At 64.0% G+C, this 17,523-nt stretch overlaps 6 protein-coding genes across 6 annotated transcripts; 3 read left to right on the top strand and 3 right to left on the bottom strand.

The window, feature by feature from the left end:
• Nucleotides 1-55: 55 nt before the first annotated feature.
• JCM10292_007117 (uncharacterized protein) lies at nt 56-2,593 on the top strand (the record flags this gene model as incomplete). The annotated part of the gene is made up of 5 exons (XM_076648193.1): nt 56-973; nt 1,043-1,784; nt 1,874-1,961; nt 2,026-2,087; nt 2,154-2,593. 5 exons carry the CDS (start codon nt 56-58, stop codon nt 2,591-2,593), a joined length of 2,250 nt encoding a protein of 749 aa, XP_076506140.1.
• Nucleotides 2,594-2,935: 342 nt separating this feature from the next.
• Nucleotides 2,936-5,655, bottom strand: JCM10292_007116 (uncharacterized protein; the record flags this gene model as incomplete). The annotated part of the gene is made up of 11 exons (XM_076648192.1): nt 2,936-2,994; nt 3,056-3,164; nt 3,230-3,304; nt 3,367-3,438; nt 3,521-3,683; nt 3,764-4,261; nt 4,337-4,452; nt 4,523-4,654; nt 4,717-4,959; nt 5,022-5,497; nt 5,571-5,655. The coding sequence occupies 11 exons, from the start codon at nt 5,653-5,655 to the stop codon at nt 2,936-2,938; spliced, it is 2,028 nt and encodes a 675-aa protein (XP_076506139.1).
• Nucleotides 5,656-6,299: 644 nt separating this feature from the next.
• JCM10292_007115 (uncharacterized protein) lies at nt 6,300-7,001 on the bottom strand (the record flags this gene model as incomplete). Its single annotated transcript, XM_076648191.1, has 4 exons — nt 6,300-6,426; nt 6,489-6,516; nt 6,605-6,717; nt 6,817-7,001. The coding sequence occupies 4 exons, from the start codon at nt 6,999-7,001 to the stop codon at nt 6,300-6,302; spliced, it is 453 nt and encodes a 150-aa protein (XP_076506138.1).
• Nucleotides 7,002-7,584: 583 nt separating this feature from the next.
• JCM10292_007114 (uncharacterized protein) lies at nt 7,585-13,002 on the top strand (the record flags this gene model as incomplete). The annotated part of the gene is made up of 18 exons (XM_076648190.1): nt 7,585-7,804; nt 7,952-7,958; nt 8,203-8,328; nt 8,451-8,465; nt 8,532-8,638; nt 8,702-9,773; nt 9,841-10,264; nt 10,333-10,459; nt 10,520-10,645; nt 10,703-10,971; nt 11,033-11,188; nt 11,251-11,306; nt 11,376-11,459; nt 11,523-11,610; nt 11,682-11,768; nt 11,836-12,431; nt 12,493-12,768; nt 12,843-13,002. 18 exons carry the CDS (start codon nt 7,585-7,587, stop codon nt 13,000-13,002), a joined length of 3,996 nt encoding a protein of 1,331 aa, XP_076506137.1.
• Nucleotides 13,003-13,232: 230 nt separating this feature from the next.
• Nucleotides 13,233-15,608, top strand: JCM10292_007113 (uncharacterized protein; the record flags this gene model as incomplete). Its single annotated transcript, XM_076648189.1, has 9 exons — nt 13,233-13,600; nt 13,672-13,874; nt 14,021-14,274; nt 14,329-14,414; nt 14,475-14,560; nt 14,619-14,758; nt 14,822-14,882; nt 14,947-15,027; nt 15,091-15,608. The coding sequence occupies 9 exons, from the start codon at nt 13,233-13,235 to the stop codon at nt 15,606-15,608; spliced, it is 1,797 nt and encodes a 598-aa protein (XP_076506136.1).
• A 285-nt stretch (nt 15,609-15,893) lies between these two features.
• On the bottom strand, nt 15,894-16,634 carry JCM10292_007112 (uncharacterized protein; the record flags this gene model as incomplete). Its single annotated transcript, XM_076648188.1, has 1 exon — nt 15,894-16,634. The coding sequence occupies one exon, from the start codon at nt 16,632-16,634 to the stop codon at nt 15,894-15,896; it is 741 nt and encodes a 246-aa protein (XP_076506135.1).
• Between the last annotated feature and the right edge of the window lie 889 nt (nt 16,635-17,523).

Raw genomic sequence — 17,523 nt, 5'->3', positions numbered from 1 at the left:
GCCTCAACCACTCCGCTCTCTTCTGGCCAGGGACTCGACCCGGCCCAGCGAGGCAATGGGTGCCTTTGCAGACCTCTTCAGTCGCTCCTCGCCCGAGCGGTCACCCACCCGCGCTCCTCTCTCGACTCTCGACATCCCCCTCCCCCCGCCGCAACCCCTCTGGGCCCTCGCGACAGAGCCCGACCTCGCAGCGCGCGACCGCAGGCACTGCCACGGCCCACGAGCGCCCTTCAACGTCTACGAGGGCGCGACTGCCGATGCTGGAGGGGACGGCAGGGCCGCGCAGACGCTTCGACACCAGCGGGTCAAGCAGGTGGGGACGTCGTGGGATGCAGCGTGCGAAGCCAGGCGCTCGCAACCGCGCTCCTGCGACGCTGGGATGGCCGACCTGTCCATCAGCGAGCGCGGCGAGCTTCACGACGTCCGCTCGCACCACTGTCCGTCGGAACCGCGACGACCAGCTCCCGCAAACTCGCCGCCGACCGCCCGCACCGACTCGTCGAGTGCAACTGCGCATGATGCACAAGGTCATCAGCCACCGCCACCATTCCTCGCCCGTCAGTCCGCCTCGGCTCCTGCTTTCGTGCCTGCAACGCCCGCCGTCGCCTCTACAGCCAACTCTTCAGCGCGTCCACCCCTTCCTTCGCCACCTAGTCACGCCTCGTCCGCGTCGGCTACCCCTTCCCGTCCGCCTTTGCCCCCTTCAACGAACTCGGCTCCCCTCATTCCGATGCATCAAGCCGTCCTCGCGCACCGGGCAGCCGCTGCCGCAGCTCGGGAAGCCGCGCAGGCACACGACCTGCAGCCGCCGCTGCCACCGCCACCTCCGTACCACGCTCCCTCTGTCTCCATTCTGCCGAGCCCGCCAGTGCCGCCGGCCCTGCCGGAACGAACGGTCTCCAAGGTGGCATCGCCCAGAAGAGCCCCTGGTCCGCCCTATGTGCCGTCTCCAGCTCGCCCTGCTCATTCCTCGGTACGTGATGAACCGTCTTCGAACGCAGATTGCACGGAGACCAAGGCTTACGTGTTCTCGACCGTGCAGGCTCCGCCTCTTCCCCTTCGCGCTCCCGCTGCTTCCGCTCGAGCTCTACCCGCCGCTCTTTCGCCGTACCAGCCTCCCGCGTCACCATTCTCCTCGCCGCGCTCGCGCAAGACGTCGGCTGAACCTCAAGCCGAGGTGACCTCGCCCCGCCGTCGACGTCCGCCTCGATCGAAGCCTCCTCCGCTTGAACTCTCCTCGTCGTCCGGAAGCGAGTACAACTACCACAACGATGGCTTTTCTCTCTCCGACTCGGACGACACCCTTCCGAGCCCGAGCATCGCTTTTCGCTCCTTCTCCGCGCCCGCTTCCGCCTCCACCTCTCGCCCCTCCCCTTCGCCTCGAGAGGGTCCAAAGCAGCCCACTCCGCGCTCTCGCCGCTCGCCTCCTCACTCCCCCAATCCTCCAGCCCCACGCGCACCGCGCGTCTCGCCCTTTCCCACCCCGTCCCCGTCCCCGTCAAAGCGGCGCGCAGACGCGAAGCAATGCAGCGGGATCACGGCCCAGTCGCGGCGCTGCACGCGGCTCGTCTCGTCTTTGCACTCGCAGGCGCTCAACGAAGAGGGAGACGAGGGGGAGGAGGGGCACGTGCCCGCTTACTGCGCGCAGCACGCCAAGAGCGCGCTCGTCGAGAGCGGGTGCTTCGTCTCATGCGTGCTCGAGCGCGCAGCAGAGGGGGCGGCGGCTGCTGAGGAGGGCCGCGAGCGGGTCGTGAGGCGGGAGGAGAGGTGGATTCGGTTCGAGGGTACGTTGATCCGCTCGTGTAGTCTCTGTCGAGGATCGTCGACCAGATGGCGCTGACGGACTCTGCCGTGCTTGTTGTGGTCCTCGCAGACTGGATCCCGATGGAGCTGCCGCTCGAGACGCAGGCGTTGCTGCGGCATTACATGGCGGAACCCGTTTCCGAACGAGACACGTCCGGGTGCGCCTCCCTTCCTTCTTTCCTCTACCGTCTGCGGGGCCGATCAATAAACCATCTGGTACAGCTACATCTACATCCACGAGCTCGTCCCGCGCGATACCCCATCGCATCTCGCGAGTGCTTCGAGTGCGTCTGGTCGTTCCCTCGCCAGAACTCAATGACGATGCTTATGGCTTCCTTCTTCCTTTGCAGCCGCTTCGCCATCTCCACGAGCACTCATCAAGCTCGGTCGCGCTCTCCGCCCGGTCCATCGCCTGAGCCAATGGCGCGCCTCGTGCCCCTCGCGCGAGCCCATCGTGCGCGACATCCTCCCGCGCACGCCCTCCCCTTCCGTCGCCGCCGTCGGCGCGATGCGCGGCGTCGAGTTGCGCTTCGCCGAGCGGGGGACGAGGAACCACCATCGCTGGGAACGGCTGTGCCTTGTCGAGCTCGCGGGCCGCACGGGCGCGGCAAAGGCGGGTGGGGCGAAGGAGCGGTGTGCGGATTGCGGGAAGAAGCACGTCGAGTGCTTCTGGGTCGAGAGAGGCGCGGTCAGCGGCGGCGGGGGAGCGGGAGAGGCGGGCGAGGCAGTGTGGAGCGTGAGAGAGGTTGTCGAGCGTTGGGAGAGGTGGTGTCGCGACGTGCTCGGGTAGACTCTGCAGTTTCTCACATCCTCCTTGATATTGTCCTCCTCAGTGCTGCATCGCACATGTTGCGACAGCGCCGGGATAGATCTTTCTTGCCGCATAAATACGTCTGCACCACGATTGCGCCATCCATGGAAACGCAGGATCACGTTGACACAACAAAGTACTGCTGAAATGGAGGAGAAGAGGACAAGCGACAGGGAAGAAATGGAGGCGTGACCAAAGGTAGGCGAGACCAAACCTTGCACCTCTTCGTCCTTCGCGTCCCACGTCCGGAAAATTAGAGCGGCTCGACAAGAAAGATACCGCGGCAATCTAGAACTACTTCAAAATCTATGGTCGTTCGCACTATTCTGTAGCGACGCGGCGGTCCATCAGCGAAGCGAGGATCTCGCCTGCGTCCTTCCCTACGGCGATTCCGGATCAGCTCGCTTCAACGTGGGAGCGCAAGAGCGATTGGACACGCACCGACGGCCCAGCGCTGCCGTTTGAGGAGTCTGGAGGTGCTCTGAAGAAATGACGGCAGGTCGGCAGGATCCCACGCGGTCGGCATGGCGCTGAGAAGAGGGAAGGGAACCTAGACAGCAGAAGAACCGGGTGAGTACGCTGCAGTTTTTGCGCATATCGAGCGATTCTTCGTACGACGCTTGCGTCTTTGGGTTGTGGTGAAGGGCTTGTAGGCGCCCGGCGGAGTGAGACGAAGGTCCAGATCGTGAGCTGCCGCGGCGTCGGGCACCGTCAGGGACGCTGCGACGCAACTGCAGCTCAGGATGACGCACGGAAGCGAGATATATCGACCAAGGCGCATACATGCCTTTTGAAGCGCTCCAGCCGCTGCCAAGGTCTGCGATCTGCAGAACACTTGCGAAGGTCAGTCCCGCCTCACCACGCCGATGTCGAGCTGGAGCATGAAGCTTGAGGAAAGCCACGCACCGTGACGCGGTTGACGAGATACTCGGTCACGAGGTCCGCCGCCTGGACGGCAGCATCCGTGGTGCACCATTTGCGGATCGTCTTGGCGGCGAGGGCGTAGTCGTCCGGTCCGACGTAGCGGCCTCCGATGCGCATCACGCCAGCGAACGTCAGCATCGAGTGTCTGCATACAGTTTCGTGCACAAGCGAGCCTGAGTCAGTCTTCGCCCAGGAGACATGCGAAAGTGAAGAAATAAGGCTCACATGTCGACGAGGAGGTCAAGCTGCGCGATGAGCAGCAGGTCCTTGCTCGTCCAGCTGAGCAACCGCTCTGACTCGGTCAAGAACGGCAGCTCGAGCGCCGCAGCGAGGTCGTGCTCGATGCGCTCGTGCGCCTTGTGCAGCGCCGCATGCCAGTTGATCTCGGTCTGCAGCGGCATGATGGCGTCTGCGCGGAGCGTGCCGCGCCACCGGAGATCCCAGCCGACACTCATCAAGCCGTGCAGGATAGACGAGAGCGCGAAGGCGTTCAGGCGCTCACGCGAGCCGGGTGACGAAGTGAGGACGCTTTTGATCGCGCTGCAGTACGTTACACTCAGCAGCGGAGGCTGGGCCTTCCAGGCGGCAGCTGTCGGTGCATTCCAGATGTCGTCACCGACTGGTAGCGGTAGGCGGCAGACAAGCATTGTGAGTGCGCGCGAGCTGAGCTGGTTGAAGAGCAACGCCTGCTCAATTTCCCGATCCATGACGCGGTGAGCGGCCCTACGGGTGTCAGCAGCACCGTGGCATTGGGTGAGTACGACCGCGCACTTATCAGTGATGACGAGCTTCACGCACCGTCGCCACGACTCGCTGGTGATCCAAGTCCTCCACTGCTCTTCGTCTGGCGCGTCGGGGTCAAACGCGAATCGCTTATAATATCGGACGTAGAAAATGTCCATGCCACGGCTCAGCTGTGTTCGCGATCGATTTGAACGAGGTAAGCATCCCACGCCGGCGCTGTGAGCAACCGAAAGGACGGACGCCATACTCGTACGCGCTAGATATATATGAGAGCTGGTGCTGCGTGTTGTTCAGTAGCATTTGACTCGCCTGTCCACTGATTACGAGCGCCTGGAACGTCTCGAGCGAGACGGGCGGTTCGTGCAGGTCGTGCTGCCGGCGACAAGCGAGTCAGTGAGTCAGCCAGCCGCATCGGGAGCAGAGTGACAGCTTGCCAGCTGCATTGTCGCGCTCAGCTTGCGAAAGATGCTGGCACCAAAGTCGTACAGTGCGTCGTCGGAATCGCAGCAGAACCCGACCGCCACGAGCGTGGCAAGCAGCGCGATCGAAGCGGTTGGATCAAACGTCGGTGCATGCAGTATCGGCAGTTGCGGGTGGAATACGGTCCAGTAACGGAAAAGCGCGGCCGAGAGCGTCGAGCAAGCAGAGAAAGGGGAAGAGGCGAAGCTGGGAATGGTCTGCAAGGTAGTACCCGTGAGCTTTCAAGCTTGAATTTGCAGAGTACGAGTGCTCCACGCACGCAGAGGTATGATATGAGCGCGCTGCGCGTCGACTCGTCGACTTCGCAATTGAAGGTCGGCGCGAAAGTCGAGAGTCCCGCCGTCGGGGTCGGCAAGGACATGTCATGCGGCTCGTTCGGTCCGGCTGCAGACGTGTCGAGCTCGCCCGGTGGTGCCTCACCAACAAAGCTGTGCACGAGCCAGTCGTACATTGCGTCAAGATCGTCCTTAGGCGGCTCCGTTGCGAGAAAGTCGTCGGCTATCACCCCGGCGACGGGGTCGGCGCCGTCGCCATGCTCGCCCGACCCGCGCACGATGCCACGGACGCCGTGGTCGCCGTAGGACGCAAGTCCGTGCGGGTTTGCGCGCCGCGCTTCTTCCTCATGCTTGCGCAGGTGCGCCGCGAGGACGTCGGTCCGTGCAAAGGCGCGACCGCACTCGGGGCAGTGGCGCATGCGATGCGGGTCATGATTGACCGAGTGTCGACGCAGATGGTCTGCATGCACGGCGAGAGTGAGTCGGGATCGCGCGAGATAAGGCTTGTCGGCAGCGAGAGACGGGGACCGCACCCTGACGCGCAAATGACTTGTTGCACCCTGGATGGGTGCACAGGTGCCGTGCATCAGGCGCAGATGGGCCTCGCGTCCGGCCCATGGCGGGCAGTGCGTGAGGAAGAGGGCGATAGTGTCCCGGGAGCAGAAGAATGCGGGGTGGAGGCGAGCCGATCACAAGCGCGTGTACCGCCGCACGCGCAATGGCGGTATGCCAGAACGACTTGTGATGCCGTTGATGAAAAGGAAGCGGTCAGGGGTCAGACAAGGAGGGCAGACAGCGGCTGGTGCGCAAGTCGACTCTGGCGCTTGCGCATGGTCTCTCCTCATGCTCGCTCAGGCGTGACCGATCTGCACGCCACGGCAGTCACTACGCAGAGTCAACTTCTTTGAGTTTTCATTGAGGTGGAAAGCAAGATCGACGAGTAAGAGGGGGTTGGGAGCGGGAGGACGAGAGTTGCCGCGCCGAAAGAGGGCGTTTTGGGCCGCACGCTCCGCAGCGGGAGAGGCGGCGGAACAGCGGGTCACTCGGACGGGTAGGGTACGGAGGAGGGGACAACACGGGTTTGGGCGAAAGCCGGCGGACGGGCGAGGGCGAGAAGCGGAAGATGAAAGACGTAGAGGTAGGGGCAGCTGTCAGCGGACAGAGAGTGAGCAAGTTACTTGAGCGCAAAGCGCGAGCACCCTGCAGACCGTCGACGAGCGCTGCGTGGAAGCGAACTTACCGAGCGTGACGCTTTCGCGCACTCACTCCTCGTCGCCCTCCTCCTCCTCTTCGTCCTCGTTGTCGCCCTCGGCCGGCTCCTTGAGCTCGCCCTCCTTGACGTCCTCGTCATCCTCGTCCTCCTCCTCGTCGACCTCATCGCCGTTGTCGCTGTGGAAGCGCAAAGTGGGTCAGCAGGCTGATGAGACGCTGCGGAAGAGGAGGGAGCATACAGCGCGGCGTAGTCGACCTTCTTGCCGCCTGTCGGGGGGAAGCAGAGCATCAGTTACCTGTGCAAGGCAGCGTGCGCTGCACGCATAGGCCGCAGACTGCAAGCGGCGCGACTCACGCGTCCTCCGGCCGCCCTCGATGATGTTGGTCTGGTCGAGGTGCGCGAGCTCGCCCGTGACGTCCTCGTCCTCCTCCTCGTCTTCGCCCTCCTTGTCTGCGGCGGGCTTGGACCTGCACGCGCGCGAGAGAGGGGAGGAGCAGGGTCAGCCAACATGCCTGATCCCAGGCGCTGGAATGCGCACAAGCAGAGAGACGGGGACAGCGACGCACTTCTTGGTCTCGGTCTCGTCCTCGGGCGCGTCCTCGGCAGGGCGCTTCGCGGGCGAGGCCGTCTCCTCCTCGTCGCCCTTGGAGGTGTCGTCCTTCGCGGCCTCCTTGGCCGGAGTCTCGTCGGCGACGGGAGCGGCGGTGGTGGGCTCGGTGGCCTTGGTCGTGTCTGCGGCGGCGTCGGACATGGCTGCGGCTGCGCGTGCGAGGCGAGGGCAAGGCGGAGGGCAGGCGAGGTGGGGACGACGAGAGGTGATCAAGTCGGTGCGAGTGCGGGGGACGAAAGCGAGCGAGAGTCAGTCCGCTGCTACCGTCGAGTGCACTGCTCGCTGCACGGACCTTGTGCGGGTGCTTCGAGGCGGTCAGAGGGAGCGAGACGAGAGGGCGGGCGGGCGAAGCGAGGTGGAGCTCGATCGGGAAGGAGGGCGCCTCAGCCCCCGCCGCGCGTATTGCTGCCAGTCTAGTGCGCTCTGCAGCACTGTGACGTGTACAGCAGCTCATTGCACTCGCAGGCAGCCCGACCGAGTGGTGTTGTCGCCGTGGAAGAGAGCGACTCGCGACGTCTCGCATCGCACGAGCTCTGCACCGTGAGTCGTAGCGCCTTCTCATGCTGAACTGGTGGCACTCGCTGACCGAACAGTCTAGCAAACGAGGCGGCGGCGGGTGGTCGCCGCGGGCTGCTGCGGGGCACCTCCGCCGCGCGCGCTCGTCTCAGAAGCGCCGGCGTCTTTCCCGCGACCGCTCCTGTGCCCCGCCCGCATTTGCACGAGGATGGACTCTGACGACGACGGGTACTCGTCGACGAGCGAGTCCGAGTTCCCGCTCTCGCTCCCCGTCCTCACGCCCGCACTCGCCTCGTCGTCCTCGGCAACCCCAGCGCACGCCCTCGCGCCAAAGCCCGCAAAGAGCAAGGGCAAGCAGAGCGTTGGTCCCAAGGGCGACAAGGACTCTGGCGGCGACAAGGAACCCCGCAAGCGCTCGTCCAAAGCCTGTACGCTTCGCTCTGCCCGTGCTTCCTCTCCCGCTCGTTTGGCTCAAGGGGGGCTCCGCGCGGCCCCCCGTCCACTCAGATCTCGCCCGAACGAGGTCTGCCACGCCCGCGAGCACGAGCACGCTGACGCCTCTGCACCGCACACAGGCGACAAGTGCGTCTCGCGCAGCCACTGCTCCTCCTGCGCCGGCCTCCGTCGGCCCGCGGGCGAGATCTGCGCGTCGCTCGCGTCCCCGTACCGTCGCTGACCGCATCCATCGTCCTCTCTGTGTCCTTTCTCTCGTTCTCCTCGCTTCCCTGCGACCCTGCCCATCGCCTGTGTCGTTCCTCGTGACACACCGGCGCTCGCCTCCCCACTTGCCGCGGCTCCCCACTTCCCTCGCTTCTTCTCGCAACAGCTGCCGCAAGAGCAAGTGCAAATGCACCCGCATCCTCGACCCGGCCACGAGCGAGCCCGTCGGGCCCTGCCAGAACTGCATCACGGTCGGCGCGGAATGCACCTTCTTGGGCGCGAGTAGGAAGAGGTGCGTTCTTTCTCCCTCGCGTGGCGTGTCTTTCCTGGCAGCACGACTGTCACAGACACTGTCTCGCTCGAGATGTCTGAGCCATAAGCGATGAGAGCCGACCTGATCCATACCTTCTGCAGAGGTCCGCCGAAAGGGTGCATCTCTCGCTAATCCTCCTCGACTGCTATACTGCGTAGCATACTGACTTCGGCCACCCGCAGCTACATCGAGGCAATCGAGTCGCGGCTACATCGCATGGAGGCGCTGCTAGGAGGGCTGTTGGGGAGTGACGATCCGAGAGCCGCAACGCTCCTAGGCGAACTCATCGGTGCGCTCAGCCGCCCTCTCCTCCCGCGATGACCTTCCCTGACTGACAGACTTCTCGTGACAGGTGACAATGAAGCGCGCGACATCCTCGCGCGAGACCTCAGAGCCGCCGCCGCGCCCGCATCCGCGTCCAGCGGGCCGCCTAAGCGCTCCTGGAAGCGCGAGTTCGCCGAGGCGCAGCAGCAGCAGATTGCCGCGCAAGCCTCGCAGACGCAGCCGGGCCAGCCGCAACAACCGACGATCCTCGCGACGGGCTTCCCAACGCAGCCGGGCGAGCCGGCCTTTCCGGGCGGGCTCGGCGGGTCAGTTGGTGGAAGCAACTGGCTGAGCGAGGAGGATCTCGGAGGGTTTGGCGGTGCGGGCACGGGAGGCGTTTCGGCTGAGCCATACGGCGTCAACTCGCTCGGGCTCGATCCCAGTACGTTCGGCCTCGACCTGTCGAACGGCGCAGCGGGAGGCAGCTTCCCCGGCGCTGCGGGACAGTACCGTGCGCCAGGCCAGCAGGGCGAGTCGTCCGAGGACGGCGCGTCGCCCAATTTTCTCGGCGTGGGGACCAGCAGCGCAGCCTTCTCGCTCCCGATCGGCGCGTCGACTATCCTTGACGGCGCTGGCTCCTCGGCTGCTGGCGGTCCGCGCCTCTCGACCTCTGCGAGCGCCACCGCCGACCTTTCCACCTCGCCTCGGCAGCGACGGCGTCTCGACATCCCGACCTACGGCACGTCGCCCACCGCAGGCGGCAGCGGCGGCTCGCCCTCGAGCGGTGGAGTCGGCGGGCAAGGCTACCTCAACCCGGACCGGAAGCAGATGGCGTACGCCTTCACGCTCCCGCCCGTCGGCGTCGTCCCGCCGCGTAGCTCAAACACCGCCGCGCTCAGCGTCCTCAGCCCGAGCGCGATCGGGCACACGGGCACGAGCTCGTACACGCTCTCGAGCGGCGATGCGGGCGGTACTGCGGGTGGCGACGCCATCATGACGGCGGCGCCGACGGCGGGAGGAGCGGGAGGGAAGGGCAAGGGGACGGGCGCGGCGACGACGGGAGAGGATATGCAGAGCCCGAAGGAGCCGATGTCGGAGCTTGCAGACGTCGTCGGGCAGCTCAGCTTGAACGAGAACGCTGAAGTGCGGTATCACGGCCGGTACGTCCGCTCTCTCACCTAGTGCTGGCCACTCGAGGTCTCTCCTGACGCGGTCGTCCCTGCGCAGGTCATCGGGTTTGTATCTCATCTCGAAGAGTCAGCGCTTCCGTGACTTCTTCTGGCAGTTCCCCTCGGCCGGCGTCTGGCCTCCGGCCGACAACCGCGTCCTCAAGACGGAGCGCGAGATCCTTCAGCTCGCCGACGCCGAGGACCCGCTGCCAGACATGTCGACGCAGACGCACCTCCTCTCGGCGTACTGGACCTACGTCCACCCGCACTTTCCGCTTCTGTACAAGGTCTCGTTCATGCGGCAGTACCGCCACTCGCTCGCGCACCCGCACTCGACCGAGCCGTCGACGCCCGCGGGAACGGGAAAGGTCCCGATGGTCCTCTTGCTCAGCATGTTCGCCCTCGCGGCGCGGTACTGCGACCTCGAGGAGGCGCGCAAAGACGGCAAGTACTGGACTGCAGGGCAGGAGTACCTCGACAAGGTGCGTGCGCTCCCTGGGTTGGATCGCCTCGATCAGTCTTGGCTAACTCGCGGCGGTTCTGGCGGCAGGCCCGCCGCATCCTCAACCACGACTATGGATCGTCGAAACTCGTCACGGTGCAGGCGCTCCTCCTCATCAGCTACCGCGAGATTGGCGTTGGTGCCATGTCAAGCGCTTGGATGACCAACGGCATGGGTGCGTTGGTGCTTCGCCTCGCACACTTGTTGCTCTTCACTGAACCGCTTCATTCTGCAGCCATTCGCATGGCGCAAGACCTCGGCTTGTTCCGCGACGTCGAGAAGTGGTTCCTCCCGATCCAGCGCTTCACGCACGAGGAGAAGCAGACGAGGAAGCGGATCTGGTGGGCGTGCGTGATCCTCGGTGAGTCGCTTGTCCTTCCCCTCCTTGAACCCCGCCTGACCAGCTCGACGTGAACAGACCGCTACACGAGTTCGTACATCGGTCGTCCTGGCACAATTCATGAGCGCGACTACGACTGCGGCTTCCCGTCAGAGGACGAGCCCGACGAGCACGAGCAGTGGCGCCCGATCCGCGTCGATGGCACCGAGTGGACCTCGAATGCCAAAGCCGGTTCGGACCCGCTCCCCGAGGAAAACGCAAAGTTCCTCAAAGCGTACCCGCCTACGAGGGCACATACGCTTAGTTGCTTCAACGCTGCGGGCGCGCTAGCCGTCATCATCAACCGCGTGCGCCCCAACTCACTGCTTCTCGGCTTCAATCAGAGCTGATTGCTGCGTTCTCGTGCAGATCATCTCGAACATCTACGCCATCCGAATCCGCGTCCTCGGGCAAAGCTCTGAGACCCTTCTCAGCTTGCTAGACCAGAGCCTCGCGTCGTGGTACCTCGCCTTGCCGACGCATCTCCAATACAACCCGGCGAGCAAGAAAGTTCCGCCACCCCATGTACGTAGCGCCTTCTCTCGAATCGTCGCGCTGGGGTCTGCTTCTGACGCCGCTTCGAACAGATCTTATCGCTTCATCTCCAGTTCTATTCGTCCCTTATTCTCTTACACCGTCCCTTGTGCGTCGACTCCACGCGCATGCGCAGGATGTCTAGTGCGCTTGCTCATTGACGTCCATGTCTGCGCAGCATCCCGGGCCAGAACAGCACAGCTTCGCCCGGCAACTTCCCCTCGCACTCGATCTGCACGACTTCAGCCAACGCCATTGCGAAGTCCGTCTTCAGCTGAGCTGTCCTGTCCCGCCCGTGCTGTAGCTGACACATGGCGCTTCGCAGTATCATCACGACTTGGCGGAAGACGTTCACCTTGCGGCAGTGCCCGCCCTTCCTCACTTACCCGATCTTCTCCGCCGCCATCATCTGCGTACGTGATGCAGTTCCTGTTGCTGCGCCCAAGCCAGGTGGCCGTTGTTGACCTTCGCCGACGGACGACAGGTCTACAACGCCTCTTTCGACGAAGCGCTTGCACGGCCGGCCAAGGTGCACCTCCTGCAATGCATGCACGCGCTGAAGGAGATGGAGGTACGTACCGCTGCCTTCTACTGCCTCGGCATTCCGCTCACCACGCGGGTGATCCCGCCCCTCGCAGCTCATCTGGGGTTCGGCGATACGGCAGTGGGAGCTCCTGCACGGTCTCGTCGATCTGCGCGACGCAGAGCTGAACGCCGAGCTTGACGGTCTCGCACGTGCGGAGCGCGGCACCAAACGGCCAACGATGGAGGTCGATTCGCCGGCACCCGGGAGTGCCGCTTTCGACGGTTTGCAGCCGACCAACTTCCACAATCGCCCGATGGGTGGGCGAGCACATTCGAAGACGGCTGTCGGACGAAAGCGCAGCAGTACAAGCGCTTCGCGCGGCGCGGCGGCAGCGAGGTCGCCTGTACCCGGTGCATCCGCCGCTCTCGCATCTCCGCCTCTTGGGCAACATCAGCATCAGCTCGGTTACCCGGGGCTGCCTCCCGTGCTCGGCGCCATGCACTCGCCCCCACTTGGCAGCTTCCCGGGAGCAGGGCCCAACTTCCCGCTCGCCGGCGTGAACCAAGTGGGGCAGCCGGGAAGTATGCCTCCTGGTTTGCCTGGTGACGGCACGGCGCAGACGTTCGACATTCTCAACCCCTCACTCGATTTGAGCCAGTTCAAGTCGCCGCCCGGGACGAGTGGCGGCACGACCAACTACTCGGACCTGTGCGTCGCCAGATCTTGCGGCTCGAACCAGGCCAGTCGCTAACAGGATCTTATCGCTCAGACTCAACTCGTTCCTCTCACCGACCGAAGTCGCCAGTACGACAGGCGCCAACCCGTTCATTTTCGGCGCGGGCGGAAACAGTCCTTTCGGCCTTGCCATGGCCGCAGCGGCGGCCGGTGCTTCGCCGAATGCTACCAGCGCTGCGCCTGCAGTATCGACCAGTGCCGCAGCATCGCTGCCTGGCGGCGGCATGCCCGCCTCCACCGCACCTACGCCATTCGATCCAACTTCCGCCTTCTTCGGCATGCCACTCGGCGCCAATCTGGGCGACGACTGGTGCGCCCTGTTCTCCTATTGTACAGCGTGTCGGTCTGAGCATCACACTGACGCGTCGTGCCATTGTCGCACAGGTTCAACTACTCCTACTCCGCTTTCGCCGCGACCGGTTCCGACCAAGGCGGCACGCCCGATTCTCAGACCGCCGCTCTGGGAGCGAGTGCTGGCGCGAGCGCGCAGACGCCGGCCGCACCGTCAGGGCAGCAGATGTCGCCGAAACCGCCGACGATGTGAGGCTGTCTCTCGCCAATGTCTTTGCTCTCGTCTATTGGCATCAGTGCACCTGTATTTCATAGCCCCATGTGGTTGCTCTTCTCCTGCGTAATAGCAGTATGTTCTTTATCTCCATGGGCGGAGCAGGCCGACCTGGCGTTGCCAATCGGACTGGGGAAAGTGACGACAGGAGTGCAGGCGAGCAGGGCTTCGCTCTTGCTTCCTTCGCCAACAACCCGCCGAGAACAGCGATGCAGGCTATCGTAGCCAGCACCGTGAAGCACACGACCACTTCAACGTCAATCGCGGCTATTTCGACGCGCCCGGCGCGTGCAGCTGCGACCGCCGCCCGTTCCGCGCTCACGGCCAAAGATCGCAGTCGCTCGCCCTCGTCTTCGCTGTCCCCAGTGCCGCCGTCACCACAAGACAACGTCTACGATCTCGCCGCCGAAGCGCCGGGCTCGCCAGGCGATGTTGCTGGGACTTCGAAGGGGGAGCAGGTCAAGGTTGAGGACGACGAGGTGGAAGAGCCCAAGCCCAAGAAGAAGCGCACGCGCAAGCCCAAGGAGCCCGTCGTCTACGACATCCCGCCGGTCGAGCAGCTGACGACGACTTTCAAGTGCGTCCACCAAATCCAGTCGTCGCTTGTTTCCTTCGTCCGCGTGTTGAAGCTCGTTTGATGCGCGACAGAGGGCGCCTCGGCTACGCGTGTCTCAACACTATCCTTCGCAAGCAGAAGCCTCCCGTGTTCTGCAGCCGCACCTGCCGCCTCGACACTGTTGCCAAGGAGGACAAGGGCGTCCCGTACCTCAAGGAGCTCACCCGCCAGAACATCAAGGACCTCAAAACGATCATCGAGTGGAACGCCGCACACGACATTTTCTTCATGCGCAGTGCGTGTTTCTGCCTCCTGACCGGCGCGACGATGTCGCCCAGCCGACGTCGTGAACCTTCTCAACAACCAGCTGACCTCTTTTCTTCGTCCACCGCCCTTTTCTTGACCCTCTTTACCTTACAACAACACTTCTGTGACTTTCAGTGTCGTCCGACATCGCACCCTTCGCCAGCCATCCCGATCTGCAGTACTCACTCGACTACGTCTCCGAAGAACTTAAGGAGGCTGGCGATACCGCCAACAGGCTGGGCGTACGTATCACAAGCCACCCCGGACAATACTGTCAAATCGCCTCTCCTCGTCAGGTCGTCGTCGAGAACGCGTATCGCGACCTTGAATACCACAACGAGTTGATGGACCGCATGGGCCTCGGCAAGGACAGCGTCATGATCATCCACGTGCGTTCGCCATCCTGTTACGCGACGAGCCTGCTCTTACACCCTCGAACCTAGGGAGGCGGCGTCTTCGGCGACAAAGAGGCAACCCTCAAGCGCTTCCGCGAGAACTACAAGGAGCTCTCACAGGGAGTCAAGAACCGGTGCGTTTTCCTTGCCCCATCCTTCGGTCTTGGCGCACTCTGATGAACATCATAATGCAGCCTCGTGCTCGAGAACGACGAGATCTGCTACAACTGCGACGATCTTTTGCCAGTCTGCGAGGAGCTGAACATTCCGCTCGTCTTCGGTACGGCTCAGTCCCTTCAGCATCCCGCCGCAAGCACTAAGTCTTGCTCAACTCGCAGATTACCACCACGACTGGATCTACCCGTCGAAGCAACCGCCGAGCGAGCTCATCCCGCGCATTCTCAAGCTCTGGGAACGCAAGGGTATCAAACCGAAGTTTCACCTATCTGAGCCGAGGAAGGGTGCCGAGACGATTATGGTGCGCCGTTAGTCTCGTCCCGAAACGCTCGGACGCGCGGCTGACTTAGTGGTCGCACTGCAGGAGAAGCGCGCGCACGCTGACCGGTGCCAGCGCCTTCCCGAGGTTCTGCCCGATGACATGGGTGCGTACTGCAACTCTTTAGTCGCCTGCCAGAGGTGCAGATGCTGAGCAGCCTCTTCCGCCAGATCTCATGATCGAAGCGAAGGATAAGGAACAGGCAGTCTTCCACCTCTACCGCATCTACAACCTCCACCCGGTCATTCACGGTGCGCTCGCACTCCGCTATGCTCTTCGCTCGGCTATCACTATTCTGACAGCCTTTCTCGCAGAGGACCTTCGCCCGCCTGCGCTCGAAGAGACAAAGCAGACTGCCGGTCGCAAGTCGCACAAGCCCAAGAAGGGCAAAAAGGGCGCGGCGACCGATGAGGACGGCACCGACGGCACTGCCGGGACCGCCACCGACGGAACGGCCGGTGAGGGCGACGAGGAGCAGACGGAGCAGGTTGTGCACGCGCTCGTCGACGGCGAAATGCCTCTGCCCGAAGGCAAGGACGCCGAGGGTCAGGCATATGACCCGCCCCTCAAGGAGAAGAAGAAGCGCACGCCGAGGAAGAAGGTCGCCGAGCAGGTCAAGGAGGAAGACGGCGCTGCGGCAGACGGCGCGACCTCGCCAGCAAAGAAACGTGGCGGCGCCGGCACGAAGCGGAAGAGCAAGGCTGCAGAGGAGACGGCCCATCTCGATGGCGAGGGCGTGGAAGCGGATGGGGTCGAGCCGCCTGCGGCAAAGAAGGCGCGCACGCCGAAGAAGGCTTCACCGAAGAGGACGACGGAGGACGCTACTGCTTGAGCACGCTGCCGTGTCGCTTGCATAGTACCTGCATATTACATACCGTCTTCATGTGTGGCACTTGTTGCTCTTCATCGAATGCCCCGGCGCCAGTGCTAACAGTGCGCAACACCAGCCTCAGAGAGTGCGGAGAAAGGCTGCAAAGAAAAAGGGTTCGTTACAGTCGTACGGGCATATGAGGATGTAGCAGCACGTTGTGGACGATACAGCAGGAAGACGCAGAAGAAGGGATAAAGAGGAGGACAAGGAGGGCGTCGATGCGGAACACGGCCTCTACATCTCGGTCTATTCGCGCCAATTGCGCTCGCGCTCCCACTGCCGCACCTTGGCATCGGCGGCTGCACCCGCCGCACGCGCAGAGCGGCGACTGCCGAGGCCGAAAGCACGCGCTGCGATGTAGAGCGCGCCCAGGACAAGCGGAAGCGTGTTGGGCGGCAGGCTTGCCGTCGGTAGCTGTGGCGGGAGGGTTGGCAAGCGGACAATGGGCCGAGCGGGTGGAAGCATGGCGGGGGCCTCGAGCGTGGAGAGCAGGTCTTCGTAGGTCGGGTCGATACCCTGGCCAAGAGCGAGTAGGCCGTCTCCTCCGTCGACCCTACCAGGCTGTGCGAAGCGATCCCAGTCGACAGTACCATCCGGACGGAGGACGCTGTCGTCTCCGACGCGCGGTCCAGCGTAGCGAGCCGCCTCCGCTTCCCAGCCCTGCCAGGCAGCTGCGCGGCGTCCGACGCGCCGCGCCTCTACCTCCTCGGCGGCATAGCCGGCGGGCGTCCGCACGTTGAGCGCGTGGCTCCCCTCGCCCTCGTCCCCCGCCCTTTCATGGCGATTATCTTCACCGCCCGCCCTCTCGCGCCTGCGCTCGCCGCCATAGCCCGCTGCAACACACCGCGCGATGCGCTGCTCCCGTCGGCGAACGGTAGGCGGCGTCAAGCACTGCTGCTGGGTAGGCGCGTGGGACGAGTCGGCCAGCGAGGTTTGTTGACGAGGAGGCGATACGCCCGGAATGTGAGAGTTCGGCGCCGAAGACATGCTGCAGGGTCCTGGACAGACTGGTACGGCGTACGGAGGGCACCGCGCCTGTTTTAACCGTCCAAAGGATCAGCGGAACGACCACGCGAGCAAAGCGGGCAGCACTCCGACCGGAGAAACTCCGACGCACGGCGATGATGCGTGTCTACCGGTAAGCGTGACCAGACAGGCAGGGAGACTGCTGCCACGCGAGAAGCTTGCAGGTGACGCGTGACGGAGGACCAAGGGGAGCGCCTCGGGGGACGAGGGTGCCGGGTCGGCGACGAACGGTGGAGGCGAGAGCGGAGCGAGGTGGAGGATAAGCTGGCAAAGCAGGCAGCACTGCAGTAGAAGAGGGCAAGAAGAAGCAGAGGAGCTCTGAGGTAGCGGGACCCAGAATCATGAGCACGCAAGGTCGAGGGGGCGGGTCACCGCTGCGAGCCACCTCGTCGAGAGGTGGTGCTTGCCGACTCCGAAAGTCTCTCTCTGATGTTCCGACGAGGGAAGCGCCGGCATCGCTCCATCGATCGCAAAGAGCTGCAAAGCCAGGAGCGCTGCGGCCGAGGCTAGGCAGGGGAGTCTGGAGGATAAGTTACGAGATTGCGTGGCCGAGCGAATGTGCTAGCGCTCGCTGCGGTGTTCCCCGAGCTGTTCGCTCCGACCTTGACCCGCCCATGTTCCGTCGGCGTGCGTACTAGGTATCGTCCGCATGGTGTTGTCGCGCATTGTCACTTGGGCCGCTCCCGCCGGTGATGGCGCGACGATGGCGATGGGTGGCCCTTCGCGGCGTTTGGGAGACAGCGCGTCACAGGTCCGCGTTCACCCAGGAGCAGCGGCTGCCACGTATCAGGCACGACGGCACGCGAGGCACGTCTACCGCGCTCGCGCTCCTTCCGCGGTTGCTGGTCCC

The sequence above is a fragment of the Rhodotorula paludigena genome (genome assembly GCF_050403205.1).
Source record: "Rhodotorula paludigena JCM10292 DNA, Rt_paludigena_JCM10292v1_ctg14, whole genome shotgun sequence".
In the NCBI taxonomy this organism is placed as follows: Eukaryota; Fungi; Basidiomycota; class Microbotryomycetes; order Sporidiobolales; family Sporidiobolaceae; genus Rhodotorula; species Rhodotorula paludigena.
The sequence above is the reverse complement of the archived record's forward strand: the minus strand, read 5'-3'. Positions and strand labels throughout refer to the sequence as shown.